Here is a 1,523-nt window from a genome sequence, read left to right as displayed (position 1 = left end):
CGGCACCATATTTCAACTGATCACCCTGTAGTATCATTTCTGCAAATGCTTGGGATTTCTTGTAATCACACAAACTTTTGTACACATCCGCCTGTAGTCTTAAAGAATTGTCAAAGAGAAGCGGCGACACTTTCGGCGAGTGACCATCAGCAAGGTGGGAGATAAAATCCTTTAATGGTATTGCTGTGTTGTAGTATCTCATCAGCTGCTTTGACTTTGATAAGTAAAACACTTTCTGTACTTTCTCCTCAATGTTTGAATTTGAATCCACATCTACAGACATTGACGATAAGGCTGACATGTTCTCCACCTGCCCCCGGTTGTTCATGTATGTCCGCAGCCTCAGTTCTGCTGAGATGCTGACCAGCACCATCAGGTGATGCGCGTTCTCACTACTGATGACTCCGTTCTGGTGCATCTTCTCTATTGTCTCCCAGATTGTAGTTGGCTGAATGTCGCAAAGTAGTGCCCAACAAGACACTGCAAGGCTAGAAAATCGGTAGATTTCTTTTTTTACGTCCAGAAGTTTGCCAGACGGATACTGACTTCCAACCATTTGCTTGTCGTCTTTCAACATGGTCTCCACTATGAGACGAGATGCTTTTCTCAAGTCTTCCTGAAGTTGCTGCTCACATAGAGACAAATGTTCATCAACTAAGTCCTGTTCTCCGGTAATCAAAGAAACGTTGTTCAAGATACTCGCGAGATGGTAGCCTTTTTTTAGGTGTAGCGTCAGGTCGTCTGTAAGAACTTTAGCCATGCTACCAGGGGTTCGAATAAGTTCAGCTGTTTTACCCCTGCCCAGTGGAGTCTTGCATGCATGCGGCATGGCTCCATCGAACGCAAACCCGCGCGGTGTGACAGAGTCGTAGAACCAGTTGTCCTGTGGGTCGTCTGAGGAGAAATCATTTAGAGACGTGATCCCCATGGCTGGGAGAATGGTTTCTCCCAGGTTGATGACTTTGAGGTGCAGATAATGAGTAAGATTGCGGAAATACCTGACTTTACCATCTGTTTCCTCCTCTACCAAAATGGCGAATTCCAGATCGGAGTACGGAGTTACCAAACCTGTAGCTTGTGAACCCAGGCCTATCATGGCGTACTTACAGGGAGGGGGGCCCATTACCTTCATACATTCATCTACAAGGTCGGCTATGAACGTTCTTCGCTGGTCAATAGTTGTTTGACATAAACTTCTGATTGCTTCCGCTCTCTTCTCCTCCACTTCCCTTATCTTCGGGTCGTCATCATCAAGACTGTAAGGGTCAACCTCTTCTTCAATTCGTTTAATCTGTTTTTGTGCATAATCTCGATTTGCCTCCAAAATCAATTTGTGTTTCACTACGTCATCTTCATTTATTGTTCTGTCGCTATTAAACATGTACTTAACAAACGACCTGGTTATGTCTTGAATTGTTTGTGTGATACCTTCTCTGTCTTCTTCCCTTGACCTTACCAGTGCTGCATTACAGAGTGCTGCAGCCTTGGTGAAGTCGCCTCCGTCTCTTGACTGGATTCCTCTC

At 45.1% G+C, this 1,523-nt stretch overlaps 1 protein-coding gene across 1 annotated transcript; it reads right to left on the bottom strand.

Annotated features, from left to right (window-relative positions):
• Positions 1-1,517, bottom strand: LOC118407566 (the record flags this gene model as incomplete). Its single annotated transcript, XM_035808044.1, is given in 1 exon segment — positions 1-1,517. A coding segment is annotated over 1 exon segment (1,381 nt), but the record flags the coding sequence as incomplete, so codon positions are not given.
• Between the last annotated feature and the right edge of the window lie 6 nt (positions 1,518-1,523).

The sequence above is a fragment of the Branchiostoma floridae genome, unplaced genomic scaffold (assembly GCF_000003815.2).
Source record: "Branchiostoma floridae strain S238N-H82 unplaced genomic scaffold, Bfl_VNyyK Sc7u5tJ_1421, whole genome shotgun sequence".
NCBI lineage: Eukaryota > Metazoa > Chordata > Leptocardii > Amphioxiformes > Branchiostomatidae > Branchiostoma > Branchiostoma floridae.
The sequence above is the reverse complement of the archived record's forward strand: the minus strand, read 5'-3'. Positions and strand labels throughout refer to the sequence as shown.